This window comes from Streptopelia decaocto (genome assembly GCF_964273445.1).
Source record: "Streptopelia decaocto genome assembly, chromosome: 14".
NCBI classification, from domain to species: domain Eukaryota; kingdom Metazoa; phylum Chordata; class Aves; order Columbiformes; family Columbidae; genus Streptopelia; species Streptopelia decaocto.
This window is the reverse complement of record NC_138669.1, coordinates 6,671,587-6,691,673: the sequence shown is the minus strand read 5'-3', so window position 1 is coordinate 6,691,673 and position 20,087 is coordinate 6,671,587. Positions and strand designations below refer to the sequence as shown.

The 20,087-nt window shown below is 55.4% G+C and overlaps 1 protein-coding gene across 1 annotated transcript in view; it reads left to right on the top strand.

The window, feature by feature from the left end:
• The first annotated feature begins 765 nt into the window (after nt 1–765).
• Nucleotides 766–20,087, top strand: part of ZNF512B (zinc finger protein 512B) — a 27,431-nt gene continuing 8,109 nt past the window's right edge. The window contains exons 1-13 of the mRNA XM_082065169.1: nt 766–862; nt 4,087–4,209; nt 5,705–5,784; nt 6,564–6,692; nt 6,986–7,158; nt 7,323–7,576; nt 8,326–8,397; nt 9,686–9,820; nt 11,168–11,292; nt 13,524–13,616; nt 14,439–14,537; nt 15,210–15,482; nt 16,028–16,219. Coding sequence (XP_081921295.1) covers nt 4,089–4,209; nt 5,705–5,784; nt 6,564–6,692; nt 6,986–7,158; nt 7,323–7,576; nt 8,326–8,397; nt 9,686–9,820; nt 11,168–11,292; nt 13,524–13,616; nt 14,439–14,537; nt 15,210–15,482; nt 16,028–16,219 — 1,746 coding nt within the window. The 5' untranslated portion in view covers nt 766–862; nt 4,087–4,088. The remainder of the gene's footprint in view (nt 863–4,086; nt 4,210–5,704; nt 5,785–6,563; nt 6,693–6,985; nt 7,159–7,322; nt 7,577–8,325; nt 8,398–9,685; nt 9,821–11,167; nt 11,293–13,523; nt 13,617–14,438; nt 14,538–15,209; nt 15,483–16,027; nt 16,220–20,087) is intronic.

The window sequence follows — 20,087 nt, the reverse complement described above, 5'->3', positions numbered from 1 at the left end:
AGGGGGGGTGGATGGGCAGGACACCCTGACTGCACCCGGGAGGGCAGGATGACAGGCAGGATGACAGGCAGGACACTCTGGAGGAGAGGGTCACAAGCAGGAAAACTCGCCTGCATGAGGCACAGGGCAGGATGACAGGCAGGACAACCTGCCTGCAAACTGGAGGGCAGGATGATGGGCAGGACACCATGCGGGGCAGGATGACAGACAGGACACCCTGCCTGTAAACCGCGGTGCAGGACAACAGGCAAGACAACCTGGAGGAGAGGATGGCAGGCAAGAGACCCCGCCTGCCCATGACAGGGGCAAGGCGACAGGCAGGGCGTCCTGCCTGCACCCTGGAGCGCAGGACGATGAGCAGGACACCCTGCCCGCAGCCCGGACGGGCAGAGCAGCCCTGCCCGCCCCTTGGCGAGGTCGCGGGAGCAGACGGGAGGGCTGTGCTGTGCTGTGCTGCCCTGTCCGCACCGGGGACCGGGCAGCCCTGCCCGCACCTGCCCGGGCCGGGTCACACCGGGCCGGGGGGCGCTGCCCGGTCCCGCCCTCCCGGGGCGCTGCCCCCGCCCGCTCTCCCGCCCGGTCCCGGCCCCGTCGGCGGAGCCACGCGAGATCCGCGGGGCGCGGGGCCGGCGCGGGCCGGCGGCGGCGGGGCGGGCCGGGCGGGGCGGGGAGCGCGCATGAGCCGCGGCGGCGGCGGCGGGCGAGCGGGAGCGCGGCAGCGGAGCGCGGCGCCGCCGCGGGTGTGGGCGCGCCGGGGAGCCCCGCACGGCGGCCCGCAGCCGGGGGCGGCGGGCGGCACCGCCTGGCCGGCCGGGGGGCGCCCGGCCCTGCGCGCCCCGCACCGCGGCCCGCCGCCGCCGAGGTAAGCACCGAGCTGCGGCCCGGCCCCGCCGGCACCCCCGGCCCCGCCGCGGCGGGGACCCCCCGCGTCCCGCTCCGCCCGCCGCCGCGTCGCCATTTTGCCGCTCGCTCTTCCCCTCCCGGCGGTGCGGCCGGGCCGGGCCCTCCCCGCCGGCCCTCGCTGGGCCCCGGCCCGCGGGGCTGAGCCCCGGCTGTCTCCCGGGGATGGGGCGGCCGGGCCCGGGGACGCGACAGGCCGCGGGGCGGCCCGGCCGGGTGACAGGCGGCGGGGCGGCCCCCGCTCAGGCCCCGGGAGGTGACAGGCCCGGGCGGCCCTGCCCGCACGGTGATGGGTGGGTGGCAGCAAGGGTGACAGCGAGGTGGGCAAATGAGAGGACAGGGACAGCGGATGGCACAGCCGGGCCCGGGGAGCCGGCAGCAGGACTGGGCAGGGCAGAGCTGTCCGTGTGCGTTCACCCCAGCGATGCCCAGGACAGGGGGACACCCGGTCCCCACCTCAGCACTACGAGGTCTCCTTGTCTGCCAGGCGTGTGCGTGCGCTTCTCCGCTTTGCCTTTGTACCAGGGGACTGGTGAGGGAGGAGGGACTGGAAAACAGGCTTCGGACAAAAACTTTACACCATCAGAAAGCCTCGAACACCATCAAACAGCCTCGCCCGTGCCCAGAGCCACTTGGCCACAGCACGGTGGCCTCACACTGGGGGGCGAGGTGTTCGCCCCAGGAGAACCTCAGCAGAGCGGCCCCCTGCACTGGGTGTCCCTTGGCAGGGCTGCTTGGGACACCCCCAGAGCTGCACAGTCACCGGCCGTGCCTGGAGATGCAGGGACTTGCAGGGCTTCACCCACCATGTGGTTCCCTCAGAGGAAGCCTCCATCAAGGGTGATTCCTCTCCCTCCTGAGGAGGCGTCTCCTGCTGCTTCCTCTTCTTTATTCCCGGGAAGTTTCTCCCAGCTCGCTCGCCTTTTTGGTGTTTTTGGTACTTCATTGAGAAGTGGAGCAGATCGACAGCTGACTGGGCTGGCTGGCACATGGCACGGTGCATCTGTAGCAATGGCACCGGGCAGGAGTCCTGGCAGGAGAATTTGTGGTCAGGACGCACGGGTGACTTTCGACTTTGTAGCCATAAGGACATTGTGGTGCTGAGAAGGTCACAATTGTCCCTTGCTGCGTACGTGCTCCTGCAGACCCCATCCAAGGTCATGAACAAGGCACTTAAGCATGGAATTATTACTTCTTTTCCAGTTTTCACCCAATTTCCAAGCTGTGCCCAGCCCACAGAGCCCTACAGCTCCACAGGAGGGGTCTGTCGTGGAGGGAAGGAGCCTGTCAGGGGACAGGGACATCGCTGTCACTTGTCACACCTTGGTCAGGAGCAGTGCCTTTGGCGTGGGGGATTCCCAGGCTTCTCTCCCCCTTCCCGCAGCCTCGGGCTTCCTCTTCGCCCCCATTCCTGGCTTCAGCAGCTCAGCCTTTGCTCATCCCATGCTGGCTCCAGCGTTGACACAGGCTCTTTTTTTTTTGGAGCTGGAGGCTTTGACAATGCTGCTGTGAATGTCTAAGAAGTTACCTAAAAAGAGCTGGAGGCTTCATCAGCAAAGATGCTGCCAGTGCCAACCGTCCTGCATCGCATCCTTGCCCTGCTCGCCGGCAGGACCTGTCGAAATCTTCTCCCATTGCTAGTTGCAAAAGGGTTCTCGCCAAAAACATAACAAAAGTGTGGAAGGGTACAGGCTTTTGCCTGTTTTCAGCCTGTGTTGCTCAAAAACAAGTGAAAAGTTTGGACACTACAAAAAAAATATAATGGGCTGATTTCTGCTCTTTGGCTCTGGGGTCCCTGGGGTTATGTCAGTGGCCAGGGAGCAGAGTTTGGCTCTCGCTAAGTGGTTTATGGGATTTTTAGTTTTCATTTAGCCAAAAAAATAAGAAGGGGAAAAAAAATTCAAAGAAGTATTTGGTGTGGAAAAACAAAGGATGTTCAAAACCTGCTAAGCTGGCCAGAAAGGATCCCTTTGACGGGACAGACTTGATCCGATTAACCTTTGTGTGGGTGCGAACAACCACAGATGCATCACCAGCCGAATGTGTGCTGGAAGCTCTTGACAGGTCTTCTCGGAGCATCTGAGCTGCACAGTGCCCCTTCGTATGTGGAAAGTCCCTGGGGACACCTTGGAAAGGGCTGTTGGACCCTCATGAGGTGGCGCAGCCAGTGATGCGGGCACATGGGAGATGCTCCCGCGGCCTCCACTGTCCCTCTGGGCATGGGGACAGGTGGGATGAGTCTGGCTGCTCAGGGCATCCACTGTTGAGTTAAACGGTGCCAAATGTGATCCCGTGGAAGGAACTGGGAGCAACAAGTCAAATCTGTGTTTTAAAAAACACCTGTGTGTGGGAGAGAAGCGTTGAGCAAAGGTGAAGAAGGCACCGGTTGGCACGTCCCTTGGTCACACTGCCGGTGTCTGGTTGAGCAGCATCGTGTCATGACCAACGTGTGGAGGCCATGGTGGCCCAGGGGATCCCCCCCAGGGGGTTGATGCTCTTGTTGGGAGGTTTCAGGACTCCTTTCCCTGGCATCTCCTGACGCAGCTCCTGTCTTGGGATGTGCATTTGCTGTCCAGATGGGAGGAAGGTCCTTGAACCCAGGCTGGGAATAGCCCAATGTGTCCTGGCACCACCGAATGAGGGGTGTCCTGCTGCCCGCTTCTGTGGGGAGCGAGACTGGCCCTTCGGTGATAATTCCTGATGTTCATTATTTATAGAGAAGCCAAATTGAATTATTAATACGGAAAATTCAGATAACATTAACAATTCTCAGTTTATAACAGTTTCCCATTAATAAGGAAAATTGGAAATTTATCACTACATCTGTTCATTAAAACTCACTTTTTTTTTTTCCTTTTGGTGTCCTAAAGCTGAGAAATAAACGAAGAGGAAAAGCCATTTATTCGCTACTTCTCTGGGCAAAGTCAACCCAGAATTTTTAATAAAATCTTTGCCGTTATATATGGAGGGGAAACCAGCCTATAACGAAAGCAGCTTTTCACCCATGTCTATGGCGTTGCTTGACTGTAGAACAAATACTCAGGAACACGTCCCACTATTCTCTTTGTGGGAAGCTGCATGATGGTTTTCTGATTTCCCCCTCTCCCCAGCAGCTCTCCTTGCTTTCAGCATGTGTTTCTCCTGGCTCCAAGGAGAGAATTTTAACACCTCCCCTTCTTCTTTCAGAGATGGCGGATCCCTATACCTGTAAAGGTGGAAGGAAAACTGCCGGCTCCAACAAACCCGCTGCCAGCAAAGAAAGCAGGACGGAGACGAGGATAAACCCACCCGCAGAGCTGCCCAAGCTAGGTAAGGAACGGGGTTTTTCTTTCCGTGGAGGTGGATGGGGTGGAAAGGACAAGCTCAGGGGTTGGGGGGCGGCTGCCAAAACACGGGGGTGTGAGTGCATCTGGTCTCGGTGAGCCTTGGCTCCGTGTTTTGGGCCCAAAAGGCCCCAGAACCTTGGAGCTACAGAGAGCCAGTGCCTGGGAGCGGGAGGGGATGGATGGAGACGATCTCTCCCTTCCGAGGGGCGTGCGTCTGGCTTAACGAGATGGGTGTCTCACCGCCTATTTATCGTGTTGGTAGCTAAGTGGTACATCAAAGGCTGGAAAGGTTTAAATGAGTTCAGACCATCTGCTGCTTCCCATGTCGCTGCCCCCGGGATGGAGCCTTGTGAGTGTACAAGCCCCGGGGGACTCACTTGCTAAGGGCTGTCACACTGATAGATAGCTGATTTCTCTATCCGGGAACCTCCAGGCACGAGGAGATTTTTCTCCTGTCTGCTTATGTCGGGCAGGTCGCCCTTGTGAGCACCGACAGCCTTTCACTGAGAGCCCTGGGTGCTGCAGGGTGCCCCAGAGATGTGCCTCAGAGCAGGCACCCAAAATCGGCGGCTTGGCAGGGAAACCCCTATGCCCCAAGTGCTTCCCAAATGTTGCTCTTCCCTTGAGGCAGCTGAAGCCATAATTGCTAACAGAGGGGGAAGGTTATTGCTGAGGGGAATGAACTCCAGCTGTCCACAGTGTGGACGTACCTGAGTTCGGGAGAGTGCTTTTCCCTGCGCCACATCTTATCGGCACCTGTAAAAGTAGAAAAGCCCTTTTTTTCAGCCCTTCCTTTTCGTTTAGGTGGACTGAAAGTGATGGAGTGAAGGGCACTCTGTGATGAAGATATTTTGTTGCTCTCCCTGGGAAAGTGCTGGAGGTAGAAACATCTGCCAGGGTTCACTTCGTTGGGGTGAATTAGGCTTGGTGCAGATTGGGGAGACAGGGACTGCTTGTGCAGTGGCTTTGCTGGCCTCCCTCCAGTGCAGCAGCCTGGTTGGCACAGGGAGCATCCTTCCCAAGTCTGGTCTTGGTCCAGAGAAGCCTTGTGTCCATCAGCAACCCATCCCTGTTTGTAAAGAGCTCACTGTGCAAAGGGGCTGAGGGCTTTCTGTGCTCGACAGCCTGCCCAGGGCCCAGCGTCCTGACTTAGACACAGATTTCTTTTGCTAAGTAGTGTAGTTGTTGAAGGATTTCTTCCAACCCGAACAGAAGGATGGTTTTCCAAAGCAAGCCCAGCTGTGCTGCAACTGCTTGGTGTAAATGAAAGGAGAGGGGCTGGCAAACCTCAGGAGAAGCAGCTGTCTCTGGTGCGGGCATCTGTGGGTTGAATTGCAGGGAGTTGGCTTTGCCTTCCAAAGGGATTCTTCTCCTCACGCAGAGCTAGGGAGTCGGCTGGGCAGCAGCGTTGCTGGCACGGCAGCTCCTCCGGCATGGCTGGCTGGACAGCAGGTGACATGCGCTGTGTCTGTTTGCAGGAAATGCAACCAGTGACAAAACTGAAGGCAGGAAGAAAGGAAGACCCAAGGCTGAGAACCAGGCGCTGAAAGACATCCCTGTAAGACCCCGTGCGCTCTGATCCTGGTGCTGTCCCTGTCTTGCTCCCTCTGATGTGCCCTCTGCATATTGCTACACCGTGCGCTCCAGCCAGCCCTGCTCCGGGGTTAAACCTGCCTTCCCAGTGGTTTAATCATCAGAGCAACCTTGTCTTGGATTCAGTGAGATATTGGCCCTGAATCCCCTCTGTGTCAGCAGCCAAAAGCCTGGTGGGGAACCATACTCACCTTCCAGCCTCCCCTTCTGAGGGCTGTTCCCAGATGAGCTGGATTCTCTCGCAGCCACATCAGGTTTGGCTAATGATCCGGCAGCCCCAGCGAGGGGGTGATTTATTTCCCGCAGAGTTGTGCGGTTTAATTCCAACACAGTAGCGTGGACGACACACAGAGCAGTTTGTCATGAGAACGTGGACAGGGGCGATTTACTGACTAGATGAAATGTGGGGTGGTTAAATCACTCGGGTGACTTCTGGCCTGATTTATTCCCCACCCTGGCCAGGAGCATACATGTGCTCTGGGAGGCATGACAAGGTAAATTCTCAGGAGGAATCATTAGCCTGTAGAGCCTGAAGCGTCTGTTCCAGCAGCTCTTGCTGGAGCGAGCACCGCCGCACTGAAACACAGCCCTGGGGTCCACTTTGCAACTATGCGGTGGGATGGGGTGGACAGGAATGATCGGAGGTCCCACGTGGTCCCCCTGGTCCCTTCGGGATGCATCGGCGCACACCTGGGCATGCGATGCTCTTTGCTCAGCTTTGTCTCTTGTCTCTTCTGTTCCCAGCTGCCCCTGATGAACCAGTGGAAGGACGAATTCAAAGCCCACTCCAGGGTGAAATGTCCAAATTCAGGTTGCTGGCTGGAGTTCCCCAGCATTTATGGCTTGAAGTACCACTATCAGCGCTGCCAAGGGGTAAGGAGACCAGGGTCAACCTCCTCTAGAGTCTTAAGCACCAGGAAAAATGTGAAATTAGAATGGGGAGGGCACAGATGGGCCAGGGACATTTTATGAAGTGCTTATGAGAGGGACAGGGGTTCCTCCAGCTCAGTGTGAGCTCTGGCCTGGGAGGATCATGGACCATTGGTAACTGTTTGGAGTGACAAAAGGGTATTAGACATGATTTGTGTTTATGCCTGTGTCAGAAGAAGCCTGTCCCTTTTGTGGTCTAACACCCATGCCCGCTTGTCTCTCCCTGCTCCGCTCAGGGTGCAATCTCAGAGAAGCTGACCTATTCGTGTTCGTACTGTGAAGCCGCCTTCACCTCCAAAACCCAGCTAGAAAAGCATCGGCTCTGGAATCACTTGGACCGGCCAGTGCCAACCAGCAAAGCAGAAAACAAAGTGCCGAAGGCCATTGGGAAGAGCAGCGGCAAGAAAAGGTACCAGGCTGTGGCTGGGCCGCGGGGTGGCTGTGTAGGGACGGCTGGGAGAAGGGGAACATGCCTGCCCCCATTCCCAGGATCTGGGCTGGTGAGGGGGAAGAGGTGTCAGGACGTTTGTCTAACAACCCCTCATTAAACAAGCCCTCTGTGCTTTGCCCTAGAGCTGCTGAGAGTTCAGCTTGCCCCACCATCCATCCCAAACAGGCAAAGACGGAAAAAACCGTGGCCCGGGACCATGCCGAGAACGGCGAGTGCCTGACAGAGAGCCGGGAGAGCAAAGAGTTCCAGATCGCAGCGGCTGAGGCGATGGCAGCCGCCACCCCCACGGCCAAGTCCTCGAGCGGCAAGGACATGGCGCAGCAGGGGGGCAGCCAGGCCTCGCTGCAGGAGGAAGACCCTGAGAGGATGAAGCACAGTAAGATTAGAGCCCAGGGCTACGCTGGTTCGGGAGCATGGAGAGGGGTGTCCTGTGGGAAGGGAAGGGGCTTGCTCCAGCCAACACCTCTGCAAGTGTCTCTTGGAATATATCCAAGCCTTGTTTCAACATCCTGATAATTTGTCCACCATGTGCTTGCAGCAGTGAGTTCCACTGAGAGTTAAAAACTCCCGGTTAAACACTTATTTCTTTAGGAACTATAGGGTTGAAAATTGATGGAATTCCCAGCGGTGTAGCAAGCTGCAGCGTCAGCCCATCTGTCCTCACCGAGTGTGGCAGTTTAAACCAGGGTGGTTCTGACAAACCCCTTTTTGTGCAGTTTTGGGGCAGGGCTGGGAGGCTCACTCTGTGTGTCACCCCCACGGGGCCGGCAGGCAGGGCCATGATTGTCCCTATCACAGTGTGGCTTTGCACTGCTTGCAGCTCCACAGGGAGCCAGCACCAGCCACCTGGGCTGGGCAAACCTCGTGACTTTTGGGGTTAGACAGAGCCACAACTTCTACCCATTGAATTAACCCTGGATACCGTTATTTCTCCTGTTTTTTCTTGAGTGGGAAGCAGCGTCCTGTTACTGTTCGGTGGGGTGGCTGCTTCATGCAACAGCTCCTGTATTTCACAGTGGTAAAGGCCTCCTTGGGATGATCCCCCTTGCCCTGGGATTACTGAAGCCCCTCGACAGTACAGTTATTTGACCAAATCTCTCTCTCTGTTTCTCTCTTTTGAGTCAGGAAGGAAACAGAAAACTCCTAAGAAGTTTACGGGGGAGCAGCCGTCCATATCAGGGACATTTGGACTGAAAGGTAATATGGGGCTGACGCTGATCAGCTGTAGGGTTGTAGCTTCTCCCTGGGATGTTTCACAGGGAAGCCCCTTCCCCAAAAGCTCTCCCTGTGGTGGAGATAGATGCCTCAGAGCCTGGGGATGTCACACAGGAGGAGCTGGTGCCTTTGAGCATAGGAGTGTTTTAAAGGGAATGAAAGGCAGCAGGAGAGCTGGCACCGATACAACCCTGTCTGCTCTGCTCAGAAGCCTGTTGCTGGGAAATGAGGGAAGAAAAGAAGGGACTCAGGAATATCCAGCCCGTACCACAAGAGTAACGAGGTGCTGACACAAGCGAGACATGAGAAACGTCTCGTCATCCTCCCACCGTGCTGGGATGTCACAGTATTTCCAATTGCGTTGAGAAGGATTTCTGCTGCGTAGAAAGGCCAGGTGACGCACCCATCCCTCAGACTCGTCGCCCACATTTAGCAAAATGAGTTCCAGGGGGAAGAGATGTGTTACTGGGATGTTTTACTGAGAGGAAGCTCAGGAGTTGGCTGCTTCAGGCTGACAAAGCAAGAGCGAGCGGGCGCGTGGTTGCGCTCCATAAATACACTCAGAAAGGAGGGAGGAGACCTGGGGCATCCCTGGCACAAGAGCTGGATTCGGACTGGCTATGAAATGTGTTAAGTCAGGGAAATAAAAAGCAGGTTTCCAGGCACTGCAGGAGGCAGCACCTTCCGGTACAAGAGGGACTCAGGGGAGAGGCATTAATGGCTTTGAAGAAATTAAACACTTACTGAAGAGCAGGCTGGATGTGTTCTCTGCGGTTGCTTGTCCCCTGGCTCCTGGGAAGCTGGAGGTTGTTTCCCTTCCCCACAGAGGCACTGCCATAGACTGCAGTGTCTGCTGGGGGTTCCTCCAGAACAAGCTGGTCCCCTTGGACCAGCAGGAACATCACTTTTATATCCTGAATTTGCTGTTCCAATCCCCCCTTTTAGTTTCATGCAGAATGTCCTTTTGCCTCCCCCCCAGCTTGTCTTCCCCATAATCTGCCTTACTGGAAGCATCCAACCCTGCTTTGTCGTGGTGTTTCTGTAGTTCATAAACTGTCTGGGCTGGGGGAAGAGATTTTGTGTGTAAAACACCACAAGCTGTTATGTTATTGCTTGTCATAATTATGGACCTGGTCCTACACATAAAACCTTGGCAAGACCTACAGCCAACTCAGTGTCCCTGGTTTACAGCTAGAGATTTTTTTATCTGATAAATGCAAGTTGGTCTGATGGTATTAAAGTATTGAATAAAAGTCCCCTGTCCCTCCAGGTCTCGTCAAAGCAGAGGACAAGGCAAAAGCTCATCGAGCTAAGAAGCTGGAGGCAAACACCAACACAGAGGAGCTGAAAAAGAAACCTCTGGGAGCTGGTGTGAAGAAGGAAACAGTTGTGCATCTGCCAGCAGGTGAGGCTGGTACAGGCAGAGTGCAGGTAGAGTGCAGGCAGCAGCTCTGGGTGTAGCTCAGCTGCTCACCAGCTCAATCTTGGGCTCTGCTCCAAGCTGGCACAGTCCCCACCTTCACCCTGCAGTCCCCACCTTCACACCATGTCCCCACCTTCACCCATAGCTTGTGATCCGCGCACCCCTCTGAGTCCAGGGTGAGTTTTCTAGCAGATTTGCAAGCAGAAACAGCATAAAATCCGAGCACACAGCTCCTGCCCTTCCAAGGTTGTAGCCCAGATGTGGGAATGGCCACTGCTCCTATAACATTGGTGCAGCCACAAATGACATCCCAAAAGCATTTCTCTACCCTCGCTTCCCTGCCAGGACAGGCCACTGTGAGTGTTGGCAGTCGATAGCTAAATCCTGGTTCCATTTGGCTTCACTGTGACCACAATTTGGGTCAGCGGCTGGGATGATGGCATTTTTCTAACATCGTCTCCATTAATGACACCGGTGCGTAAGTCTGGGCATGATTATGTCCTTCCCAAGCTGCCAAGGTGCAGCCTATGCCCCAGTGCAGCGTGCTGGGAGCTGTGACAGCAGGAGGAATGCAGGATGTGCGAGATAAACACAGCTGCAATGCCCTGCACTGATTGCAAATACAAATAAATGACTCTCTGATCTCACAGCCAGGCAAAAGCATCCAAATAAACAGAGTTGATGGGTTTTATTCAGACTGGGCTTCCCTTGCTGGAAGACCAGTGCTGTTCTGCTGAGAACATGGTGTGAGCTCTGGACCTGAGAGCAGGTTTTGACCCCATGTATCTCTTTATTTTGGGTGTTTTTTAAAAGCAGTCACAGCCATTCAAATAAACATGCCTGGGAGCCAGCATGCCCCTTACTGCCTCTGTGTCTGCTGGGAAGAGGAGTGCCAGGAAAGCTTTCCAGGCACACGTCTGGATGGAGCCGAGACGCTCACCTTTGTTTCACTCCCGCTAATTGTTTTCTTTGGCAGGGGGAAGTTATTGCACGCAGGGCAAGATGAGGTGGCTGAGGGCATCATCATGTTTTAACTCCGAGTGTGCAGGATCCAGCAGGGTTGGAAAGATGAACCTTTTCCCCATGAAATGTCAGCAGGTCGGATAACTCCACATGAAGTGGCCCAGTGACCTGGTTTACTCAAGCAGCAGCAGGAGCTGCAAGTGCTGCATCATTTGGGTTTTTTTTTTAACATCAGGACTTTTCCCCACTTCAGTGCTTTTCAACGTAGCAAATCAAGGAGTAGACAGGGCCGCTCTCTGCTGAGCAGCCCGCGCAGGCTGTGGTCTCTACACCAAGGTGTAACGCCTCTCTCCTCTCCCTTGCCAGCAAACCCTGAGGACCAGTGGCAGCGGGAGATTAGTGAGAAGGGAGAAGTCTCCTGCCCAACCTGCAGCGTTATCAGCAGGAAAACTGTTGTGGGGCTCAAAAAGCATATGGACGTCTGCCAGAAGGTACGGGCTTGTCTTATTCAGTCATGTACATTGGATTTTGGTGCCTAATACCCCACAATTATGAATCCCTTTGTGGTCTGGGCCACTTCCCCCAGTGTCTCCAGCAGTCTTGGGTATTTCTAGTAGCTAAACAAATAGTTTTAAAGCTGAAGAGATTGTTGGGGTCATCTCTAATCTGGGCTCCTCCGGAGTCTTGGCTGTGGGGTTTCACTGTGTGCTGTCCTTTGCATCAGGCCAGATAAATTGTGGTTAATGAGAGCACGTCTCGGAGAGACACTGAGCTTGGATGTGCTTGGGCAGGCTGGCAGGATGCCGGAGTTCAGTAATGTGCAGTGAAAAATTCTCTCTCTGCCACACTGCCATCCATCAGAGCATGGGATTACGTCGCCATCCGTCACCTGGCACGGTGTGGAGCCGTCGCCACAGAAAGCCAACACGGCATCAATCCCTCCTGCTTTGAAAATATGTGGCTTGGCTTTAATTCCACATTCATTTTCTGTAAATGCCTTCTTAGCTTTTGCCTCACTATTTATACAGTGGTGGGAAGCTACTCTCCCTTTCAAACCCCATTCTACATCAATGCCGGGCAGAATCCTGCCTCCCCTGCCATCCTTCTGGCTCAGCGGATCTCGGCCATTGCTGCTCATCTCCTGTGCTCTGGAGCATCTCCCAGGCCAGGCTGGCTCCATGTGGGCTGCACAACCTGCTGAGCGGGATTCTCCAGGCCTGTCTTTCTCACTAGAAACAGACCGGTGGATGTTCAGCAGAGGAATCAGGACTCCAGCCCTAGGAGTGGGTGTCTTGTCACCCTTTTCACGTGAGGCACAGTCCTTGCTTTGCAGCATCCTTGCCAGAGCAGCCTGTGACCAGAGGGGACAGTCCCCAGCTCTGGGGGTGTGTCCACAGGTCTAGCTCTCAGCAGTTCATCTCCCAGATGAACTTCTAGTGTGTTTAGTGAGACTGTGCTGCTACAGGCACAGAGTTTCCCCACCAGAAGTGACCCTGGGGCACAGGCACCCTCTCAGCTTGGTCTCTGCTTTAATGACTGAAGTACTTCTTAGCTGGACAATGAGACAAGAGTATGCAGGCTCGTGAAACTCTTGTGAAACAAGGGAAATTGGCTTCTCTGTTCCTTGCTTGTCCCTGGGCAGTCTACTGTGTTTCATTCAGTTGGGGAAAGGAAATAAGGGATGGGCATGGATGCAATGTGCCTGAGGCACAAGGAGATGAGGGTGGGTGTATCTTCCCAGCCTCCCAGGTTAGGGCTTTTTGGAGTATGGACATGGCATGTTCTTCAGTGTTAACCATAGGAGGAAACCCCAAATTGGCTGGCATCTGATGAGTCAAGGAGCCTTAAGCATCCACCGTGTTAGGATCAAGCACTTGGGTCTGGAACAAGATCAACTGATGTGAGCACAGGTACCAGTGAGTCACTCCCAGCTGGCTGCAGTAAATTTATTCCTCATTTCTCCAGAGCTCCAGGATGAGGAGGGATTTGCAGCTCCATCTTCATTCCCTCTTCAGCTTCTAGTCCAGATTTGACAGAAGGGGGGAAGTGGTGAAGGTGGAGCAGGAATGGCCACGGCCATCCAGGCACCAGCTCCCTGTTGAGACACCCTGTCTCTCGGTGCCCAGAGAGTTCACCTCAGTCAATATGTTCTGGTACCTGCCCTAGCAAAAGTCATGGTCTGTTTACTCACGTTGCAAGTTCCCTTGTGTGCATTTAATGCATCTCCTCAGTTGCTCAGGAGGCCAAGTTGGGTCAAACAACAGAGCAACATGAGGCGGGAAGTATTCTGCTGTGATTGTGTCCAGCAGTGTCTTAATGTCAAACAGCCCAGGCACTCAGAAAGTGTTTTGTACACCAGCATCTGTCGTAGTTAATAGGGCTGCAGAGCACAGTCCGCTAACAGATTGGTAGATCAAAGCTGCTTCTCCTTTCTAACCGTTTAACAGGAAGACTAAGACACGAGGTCCAGATGTTTCCAGCCAGTGGGGCTTTAAATCTATATCCAAATTGATATATTATCCAAAAGTAGAGGCATGTGGGTTTGATAACAATATCCAGGACAACAGAGAGAAAGCTCGGAGCTGCAGGCCGGGGTTGGATGGGGACAGGGACGCTGCAGTGCGTGCTGGGTCCCACTGCAGGGTCCTGGAGCAGCAGCAGCCCCTGGAAAAATGAATAGTGAACCGTGGCCTCCGTGGTGATTTCCCTCTAATTCCCTCAGCTGCAGGACGCCTTGAAGTGTCAGCACTGCAAAAAGCAGTTCAAGTCCAAAGCTGGGCTGAATTACCACACCATGGCTGAACACGTCAGCAAGGTAAGAGAGCTGGGCTGCTCTCGTCCCACACCTGCTTTCTCAATGCAGAAGACGAAGCAATCGTTTTCTTTGTAAAGGAGGGATTCACAACACTGTCTTTGCAGCATTTCACATACTGCTCAGTCAGGCGTAGCCTTCCCCCTTCCCTGCCCTGCAAAGCTGTTCCTTCCCAGGCAGCTGGACAGGCTCACATTGATCATGGGGAATAGAGGACTGGAAAAATAAAACAAGATTTCAAGTGCTAGAACAAAGGAAGATTTAGTGAGGTGGATTTTGAGTGGCAAAGCTCTGCCTCCAAAACTGTTCTCACAAATCCGGGACTGATGGGTTCTGCCTTGCATGAATCTCAAAATCCTGTCTCTGTCTCTCCACCATGCATGTGAGGAGTAGCCACAAAATTTATCATGAGTAAAATCTGGCAGGCACCAATTTAGATGCTATTCTTAAAAATCCAGTCCCACACATGTCCAAGATACCAGGGCAGGGCATAACTGCATTTGTACATGTCCCATGCTTACCAGTTGTGACTTGTTCTATACCTGTTCATTAATCTCCTGCTCTTCAGTCTGGCTGGTGAATCCTCCGTCCAGGAGCTGCTCCTGGCTTTACCGGCTGGGCCTTTGGGTGCAAACACAGGAAAGGCACGAGCAGATCTGACACATAATGGCGAAGGCATTGGCATGTGGGAAAGCGGTGGGAAATCCAGCTCTCCTAAAGAGAGGTTCCCCCCAGCAAAGGGCAGAGCTTCACCAGCCACTGCTGCCACAGAGGACATGAGTAAATGGTTGACTCTGGTCGCTTCTGTTACTTCCTTGTTTCAAGCCTGTTCCTGTGGAAACCACTGGACTTGGTGAACAGGAGGAGCGGGAAAGGCTGAGGAAAGTGCTAAAGCAGATGGGAAAACTGAAATGCCCCAATGAGGTACGAGAACAATTCCTGTTCCTCATTCTGTGGGAAGGTAGAAGGAGCGAGTCCCAGTGCAGAGGGGGACACGTCCTCTCTGGGCATCCCATGACATATTCTCGACCCTTCTGCCCTAGCTCAGCCATCCCAGTCCCCGCCCCCATCCCCATCCCCGTGGTCCCTTGTGCCCAGTGATGGGCCGTCCTACAGGAGGGTGGACACAGGACTGGGCACGGCCAGCCCTGTCCTGAGTACAGTGCAAAACTAAACTAAACGGCACCAAAAAACAGCCATGAGCTGGTGGCAGACAAGTCATGAACAGGTAACAGCGGCGTGTGGCAGAGGTTTGTCCCCATGGATGCTTTGCTCTCCATGCAAGCAGTGCCTCCCCACCACCGTCCCCTCCCGCTGCCCACCGTGTGTCTGTGTGGGGGGCTCTGTCCGTGTGTCAGGGTGGGTAGTGCTGGGGACAGGGGCTGCTCCCCCCATCCCTCCATGGCCCTGTGGCACCTGTGCACAGTTCTTTGGGGGAGCGATCACCCGACAGTCCCCATCGCTCAGAGGGGACAGGATAGCGGAGAGGGCTCCTCAGGACGTGCTGCTCCCCGGAGCGATGTCACTCGACCATTTCAACGGGGGCACACCAAACCGCAGTCCTCCCCCACCCTCCCCTTCCCTCCATCTCCGCAGGGCTGCGTGGCCAACTTCTCCAGCCTGATGGGCTACCAATACCACCAGAAGCGCTGCGGGAAGCAGCTCCCCGAGGCTGACAAGCCCGTCTTCAGCTGTCCACACTGCGGCAAGAAGTACAAATCCAAGGCCGGCCACGACTACCACGTGCGGTCAGAACATGCGGCCCCGGTGAGCCCCCCGGCCACCCCTGCAGCCCCAGGAGCAGGGCCGCCCCCCCCCGGCAGTGACTGCAGAGCTGCGGAGCCGGTGGGCAGGACAGAGCTGAGCAAGGCAGGTGCAGACATGGGACCGATGTTATTTGCTCCCTCTCATCACGCTTGTGTTGTACGATGTGGTGCTGGGGGAGGGATGGGCTGCAGCCCCCTCTGGAAAACGCGGAGCTGCATTTGTGCGGTCGGCAGTGTTCCCCTTGCTAGTGCCTGTGGGTCTGTGCTCCAGCCCACCCTGCATCCGTGCTCTGCAGGGAAAAAAAGCATTGCTCAGGCTGCTCGCCAGTGCTGGGGTGGCAGGATCCATCCCTGGGGAGCATCCTTTTCTGTTCCGTTGAGCCATACTGACAGTGCATCTGACGCTAATCACTCCATAACTCTAAAAAGCAGAGGCGTTTATACGTGGGGGAGCACAGAAGAATGCAATCAGTGTAATGAACGGCTCTCTGCAGGGCTGGGGATGCCGGGGGTGCTCCCTTGTTCCCTTACTTGGGGACACAAAGCAGATGTGCAAACACAGAACCCAAACCCCAGCATCCCTGTCCTGGGATGGAGAGCTCAAGTCTCCCCCCTCATCACGCCTTTCTAACTGTGTCTCTCTTGCAGCCTCCTGAGGAGCCAGAGGTGAAGCCGGAGCCTGGCCCTGTAGAAGATTTTGAAAGGACCCCGAGCGGCCGCATCCGTCGGACGTCGGCCCAAGTGGCCGTTTTCCACCTTCAGGAGATAGCGGAGGACGAACTGGCCAAGGACTGGACCAAGCGGAGGATGAAGGACGATCTGGTGCCTGAAACAAAGCGGGTGAGAAGCTTTTATTTCTCTTTTTTTTTTTGGTTGCAAAATTTTTATTTCCCCAGTGCGTGGTAGTGGTGGTTTCCAGATGACTTCAGCTGCAGTGCGTTTATAACGTAAAAAAAGTCAAGCCCAAAGTAGCTGTTTCATTTCAAATACGGTGGGAGGAGAGGTGTGGTGCTCTCTTCTCCCTGCTCCCACCTCAGCTCTTGCATTCCTCTGCTCTCCTTGAATCGCTCCCCTTACTCGTGACTTTGGGTGTTTTCTGTTTGATTTGAGGGAGCAGCCAGGGCTCCCAGGTGTGAACAAGGGACCCACATCCAACCTAATGTACAAAAGCAGCGTAAAGGTCTCAGCCACTGGCATAGCTGATCCATGAAATACTGTTTGTAGTGGTGTTGGAGACATTTCTTCTGTTCACAGTCTAATTGTTTAAGTTTAATTGAGCCCTATAGTGGTGCTAAGAAACCGAGAGAATTGCTGCGAGCTTGGCAGGAACATGTTTGCATTGGAGATGAGCAGGGGGGAGTTGGACCGGCTCCCACGTGGCAAAACAAGGCTCTCGGTCTGAAGGACGGGGACCTCGTGCTGCTGTCCCCGGCTGTGCGGACTGTGTGTCACAGGGGGATTTTTTTTGGAGGAGGAGGAGGAGGTCAGTGCAGTGGGCAAATGGAGCTGTAGCTGCGGGTGCGTCTTGCGGTGACTGTCACGTTCCCTTGACAACACTCTCAAATATAGTCTGCTCAGTCTATGATGTTTTTTCTTGATGAGCGGTGCTGGTGGGAGGCAGGTTCTTCCCGGGGAGGCTGCTGGGAGCTGCTGACTCTACTCGCCTTGCGTCACTCAGGGCTGGTCAGTGTTGACAAGTTGCTTCAGTTCAGGGTGTGGAAAAACCTCCAGACTGCAAGTACCCAGTTTGAACCCATTACAGCCCCAAAAAAGCCCTTTCCTCAGACCTGGCTGCAGCTGCGTTCCAGGACAGGTCCGGGTCCAGCCCCAGGCAGCGCGGGAGGCTCGGAGGAGCACGCAGTGTCTCCATGTCCCCATGTGTGGTGGCCGTCCCTCTGAGGGACCTGACAACCTGGAGCAGCAGAAGGATGAACGCCAGAGAACCATGACCGGGACGGTGGGACTGGTGGTTCCCAGAAGAGTGGCAGAGAGGTGAGGTGTTGGCGACAGATCGCGGCTGTTCCTGCAGCGGCTCAGCAAGACGTGGGGATTCCCAGTGTCCTGCAGGGACAGACGCTTCCCAGCTCCCGTCTGTGACCAGAGACAGCTGGGTGCACCCAGACCTGCTGCAGCACGGGACCCACTTGTCCCCAAGCTCTCCAGTTGCCCACCACAGCCCCACCACTCAATGTGGACTTCAAGGGAGCTGATGAAGAAATCCACCCCTCCTCTCCATCACTTCCCCACAAGCAGCTCCTCAGCAAGCCCATAGGACACGGGGCTGCACGGCCCCGCACAGTCCTGTCCTGCCCTCAGGGCCACGTGGCAGCCGCTCCCAGCCAGAGAGGGACGTTGGGGTCAGATCTCGTTGGTGGCCCGCGGTGGGACGCGTTTGCTTTTCCCCAAGAGGATGGATTCCTTCGCACCAAAGCAATGGCATTAGAATAAACGATTGCTGCGCGATCCTAGGCCTTCATTCTGCGCTTAACCAAATCCAGCATTTCTAAATATACACTGGAGTCTTATTTTCTCGCTCCGATCTTTATTTGCCTCTGGATAAGCTGAAACAGATGGGGTGTTTCACAACGGCCGCTTGCTGGGGATGTCAGATGGGGAAGGGCACACCCCTGCTGCTTTTCTGGGAAAAATCCCCTTTCCAGAAGCTCTCTGAAGATGATGCTGATCCTCTGACATTCCTCTGGCCATCGCCAGCCTGTGAGCAGGAGCGAGAAGCCCGCAGGTTCCCAGCTTGGCAGTGGGCTCTAGGGTTGAGGGGATGATGCCCTTAGCCCTTTTGGAAGCTAGACTGAGGAAAACAGCCTCCTTGAGCAGAGGGAGAGGTGTGTAAGAGGTGAGAGGAGAGAAAACACCATGGAAATCCCACAGTTTCATGGTGCAGTGCTTTCCCTGTAGAGCTTGAGGTGATGGAGCTTGTTCCAAGGTGCTGCTGGAGGGCTCCTGCATCCCAGGCGGTCGCTGTGCTGCGCAGCGAGGGGGGCAGAGCACTTTTGTGGGGTGTGGGAGCCCACCCCTCACTCCCCACAGCTCGGGGTTGGGGTGTTACAGCCCCACTGAGGCTGAACATTGCCTCGGAGCCTGGGGGTCCAGAGCTGAGGACTGCCCTAGGCTGGGCATAAAGGAGAAAACCCCATCCTGGAGCCAGGATAAATTCCAAAGCAGAAGAGCCTGGCTTGGTTTGTCCCCCCAAAACAATGGCCCTGCGATCCGTGCAGGAGCCGCGCTGAGCCCTGCGGACTCGTGTCATGAGTGGGCCAATCAGGATCCCAGCTTCCGCTGCACAGCCGGCGGGACTTGCTCTGTCCCTCCTCGTGTTGCCGGGCAGTGCCGTGTCCCCGCTGCCCGCAGGCCCTGGCTGTGTTTTGGCTTCACCTCCCGGCCGGCATCAGCCGCGGTTCCGTTGGGGCGATGGCAGAGCAGCGCTGGGGACCTCGCTGGGGCTTCCAGGGGAGCTCGTTGGCCGGGGCCGAGGCAGCACGCATGGTTCCGATTTACCGCGATATATTTTGGGGAAGGGGAGAGCTGTCTAGGGAGCAGAGAGGATTGAAATATGAAAGTTAATTAAATAAAACTGCCAGTCAAAGAAAACAAGCCTTCCCATCCCAGCATCCTTCGAGTGTTCAGAAGAGATGGGCTGCGGCCAAAACCCAGTTGTAGTCGTTTAATGATCTGGCCATAAAGATTTTCACTTACAGGCTGTTTGAGGAAAATAAATGGAAAAAAATAAAATAAAATATTCCATGCCTGGGGCTGTCTCTTAATAGAGACATAAAGATGACTTTGACATTCCCAGAACCACAGCACCCTGGGCAGAGATGGGGTTTGTGTGTTATTGTGCAGGGATGGAGGGATGTTTCTCCGGAGTGGGAAGCCGGAGCAGCAGAGTCCCCATCTCTGAACATCCCCCCCGTCTCCTCCCCAGGGACACGCTGAGCGAGATGTTGTTGCTTGGGCTGCATGCAGTTACCATTAATGTTCGCTCATGCATGAGGTTGATTGGTTTTTAATTAAGGAGGCTGTTTGGCATCCCCGGCTCTCAGTATCAATGAGAAAAAGGGACTCCTGTGTTCTGCCCCGGAGGTGGCACTGCCTTCCCCGGGCTGGATGCACCATCCCAGCGCTTCAAAGGGCTCCGCTGGCATCTCCGCCGGCCGCCGAGCACAACAAATAGCTGCACGCTGGGGCTCAGGGGATTTTTCACATCCGTCCGTCCCAGCGCTGGCAGTGCTGTTTCGCAAGGCCCTTTGCCCCTCGCGCGGAGCCAGGGCTCCCGTCTCCTCCGGCCATGGGGGCCACGGGGGCTTGTGGATCTCTTAAATTTGGGTGGAAATGAACCGTTGCTGTCTGAGCCCTCAGTGGGAGCTCCCCTTTGCAGGGGGGTTTGTGGGAGCTGGACAAAGGCAAATCCATGGCTTTGTCAGCATGTTCAGGAAAAGTCACAGCTGGAAAAGAAACCCAGCCAGCCGCTTCCCCGCCGTGTCGGAACCACCAGCTCCGGGTTCTGGGGGCATGTTTCGAAATCAGGACTTCATTTTGCACCTCTCTGCATTCTCCCTGGCCAGCGCAGATGCATCGATGCTCAGGGGTGCCCACGGAAGGCAGCACGTGTTGGGGTACCTGTGCCTGTACTGTGCCCTGTGCTCAGGGCAGATCTGGGGCTTGGGACCCAAAGAACATCCACAGGTCCCAG